The sequence below is a fragment of the Nicotiana tomentosiformis genome, chromosome 2 (assembly GCF_000390325.3).
Source record: "Nicotiana tomentosiformis chromosome 2, ASM39032v3, whole genome shotgun sequence".
Taxonomy (NCBI): domain Eukaryota; kingdom Viridiplantae; phylum Streptophyta; class Magnoliopsida; order Solanales; family Solanaceae; genus Nicotiana; species Nicotiana tomentosiformis.
In genome coordinates this window covers 133,919,955-133,923,224 of record NC_090813.1, presented here as the reverse complement: position 1 = coordinate 133,923,224, position 3,270 = coordinate 133,919,955, and the positions used below count along the sequence as shown (strand labels likewise).

The window sequence follows — 3,270 nt, the reverse complement described above, 5'->3', positions numbered from 1 at the left end:
AGGTTTTATTTATTCCATTGGTTACACTTATCCATACATTGCTAATACAATTATTTTTATTTTATATTTTATGCCACATAAAATTATGATTAATTAACTTATGCGAGTATTACTAATACAAAGTTTAATAAGGCCAAGCAAATATACGTTAAATTACGTGACGATTATTTTTTGCTATACAACAAAATCAAATATTGTACATAATATTATGTTGGTATTATTTCTATTAATATGACAAACCAAACGACCCTAAGTACAGGTAAGTTTGATTCTCCACTATTTACTCTAATAACTTCTTCCCCCCTTTATCTCTCACTTTCTCTTTCATTTTCGTCGGATCAAACCCTTTATAATATCACAGCCTAAGAACACTTCCATTAGTTCATGATCTGTTTTTCCCATAAGCAATGACAGCAGCAGTTGCAGAAACCTTAAGCCCCATCTCAACTACAATCTGCAACCCAATTAAACCAGCACGAGTTTGCTTTTCATACGCAGCTTACGCCAAAAATGTCGTACAACACCTCAAATCTTCCAACATAATCGTCGAAAAAGGACTTTCCGACGTAGAATTCTCCTCCATTGAGTCCACTTTCAACTTCAGTTTCCCTCCTGATCTCCGTTCCATCCTTCAAGAAGGTCTCCCCACTGGCTCTGGATTTCCCAACTGGCGATCCTCGTCACAACAACAACTAGAAATCCTGAAAAATCTTCCGATCTTGAGTTTGTGTAAAGAAGTAAAGAAAAGGAACTTTTGGATTGATTCTTGGGGTGATAGGCCATTTGATAATGATCAAGCTGTGGATATAGCAAAGGAGTTCTTGAAAAAAGCTGCCCCTGTTCTTGTTCCCATTTATCAGCATTTTTATATACCGTGTACGCCGTGTTTGGCTGGGAATCCTGTGTTTTACGTGCATGATGGGGAGGTTAAATTATGGAGTTTTGATATATCCGGGTTTTTTCAGCAAGTAGAGTTTCAGAGCAATGGGATGCTTTTGAGGAGACCAAGTTTGTTTAATTTGCTGAATGCACCGGCATGGGCGGCGACGGAGGCGAGGAAGATTGAGTTCTGGACGGATATGACGGAGATGGCGGCGGCGCGTGGCGGTGGAAAGCACCGGCGGTGGTGGAGTGAGGATCTTGAAGGGTATTTAGAGGATGTGTTTTTGAGGTTGACCGAAGCGGGGTGGAAAGAAAAGGATGTTAGAGAGATGATGATGGTGGACGGCGGCGGAGACGGCGGTTCCGGTGGCCGGAGGAGACGCAGTGACGCCGGCGTATTTGTCGACAAGAAAGGGGTGGAATCGCACGTGAGGTTATTGTCAAAGAGGTTATTACGTGCGGGGTGGAGCACGGAAGATGTGGTGGACTCTCTAGGGTCTCCAGAGGAAATATGTCCAGAGGAGGATTCTTGCATTGATTTTTATCATAATTCAAGCTAAGGATTTTCAACGTCTAGAGCTGTGTAAAGCATACAGTTTGATGAAAATGTTGGTCTGAGAATAGCAGTATACTTCATTTTTATTGGGTATAAATTAGTTGAAGTCATACACAGTGGATAGAAAGATTGTTCTTTTCTACCTCCGTATTTTATTTTAATCGTTTCGTATTTAAAATTTACTGTTTACTAATCCAAATTGGCACGAAGGGATTCTATACATAATCCCATCTCACTCTGGTCAATTTATTTTTTTGCTTTTTTGCGCTTTTGAACATTTTTTTATTATAAAAGTTAGCAATTGGATTTCTTGTTTTTTTTTTTGGCTGGTCCACTTATAGGCTATAGCTATCTACTAATTCTACACTTTTATCTAGTGGATTCAACAACACTTAATTAGCCTCGCAAATCTTTAGCTTGCTCCTTTCATAAAAACTTTTAGCAGATTTGATGGGTAAAATTTAAAATTATAACAGGATAAGTACAATGCTTCTTAATTTAAAATATCATACCCTTAAAACGTGATCACGATAATTAAGAATGAAAAGTGTATAGAATAGAGGAATAATCCACATGCAAACCTTGGTGATCATTTTAATGATTTAATTTTAATTAATTGGTTGACTTCCGTCGGCTTATTTTTTTTAAATTTTGTTTTTAAAGATTTCCAATTGATATTTGGTATCCGTTTTAAGATATCCGACTAATCTAATTCGCAGTTTAATAGATGTTGAAAAAACTACTAAGACCTATTGCATTGATAGCCGTCCAATTAGTATTTGTTTACTAAAACATGGATTATGGAATTTAAGGTGGAGGTGGCGAACCACAATAGTCCAAATGTAAGATACTAGTTATACAACAACAAGTAATACAAAGTCTCTAATTAAAGCCAAATTTTCCATTTGTAGGGTCATCCCGAGATCTTAATTTGATGGCACCAAAAAAACGAAACAGCTTTGTCTTTTCCTAGGAGCAGAGTGGTTAGGTAAAGGAATAGCTTAGCTGAATTGTTACTGTGGAACTATAAATTTATCTTTTTTTAAAATTCTGTTTTGTAAGTATGAGGGTTAAAACGTATTGATATAAATTTGTAAGGTTGTTCTAAGAACATTGGTTAATTATCTTTCCACTTCCCATTAAAGTTCTTTCAAAGATATATTCATCGTCTCACGAACGTATGTGAAAATAATTATATGGGAGAGAAAGAAAAAAATTCAATTTTTTTTGAAGACGAAGAAATTTCGTTCAACTTCAACAAGAAAATTGCACGAATTCAGGTGGTACGAAGGAAAATGTTTTCCACGAAAAATGGTTGATATTATCACTTATTTTCCCTTGTTTGGTTGGTGAGTGAAAATATTTTTCCGAAAAATATTTTCTAATATTTTGTAACGGCACGGCCGATTGTTTTGAGAGAATTAGCTCTGAAACCCTATTTATTGCTTCCTCCATTTCATTTTGTGGTTACGTAACTTGTCGGGAGTCTTGGTTTTTGGTTTCGGAGAGAAATGGGACACATAGTCCCTAAAATGGAAATTTAAGTCGTAGGAATTGATAGTAGTTTGATTTGTATGAAGACGACTCCGGAATGGAGGTTCGACGGTTTCAATAGCTCCGTATGGTAATTTTGATCTTAAGAACGTGTCCGGATGTCGATTTGGAGGTCCGTAGGTCATTTCGCCGTTAATTGGCAAAAATTGAAAAATTGGATGATTTTCGAAAAGTTTGACCGGGAGTGAACTTTTTGATATCGGGGTCGAATTTTGATTTCGAAAGTTGGAGTAGGTCCGTAATGTCAATTGTGACTTGTGTACAAAATTTGAGGTCAA

At 36.7% G+C, this 3,270-nt stretch overlaps 1 protein-coding gene across 1 annotated transcript; it reads left to right on the top strand.

Moving 5' to 3' along the window:
- Window positions 1-233: 233 nt before the first annotated feature.
- On the top strand, window positions 234-1,620 carry LOC104112009 (uncharacterized). The gene has a single exon (XM_009621833.4). The coding sequence runs from the start codon at window positions 408-410 to the stop codon at window positions 1,440-1,442; it is 1,035 nt and encodes a 344-aa protein (XP_009620128.1). The 5' UTR covers window positions 234-407; the 3' UTR covers window positions 1,443-1,620.
- The last annotated feature ends 1,650 nt before the right edge of the window (window positions 1,621-3,270 follow it).

Coding starts and splice junctions, on each gene's coding strand:
- LOC104112009 (XM_009621833.4), top strand. CDS start 408: ATGACAGCAGCAGTTGCAGAAACCTTAAGCCCCATCTCAACTACAATC.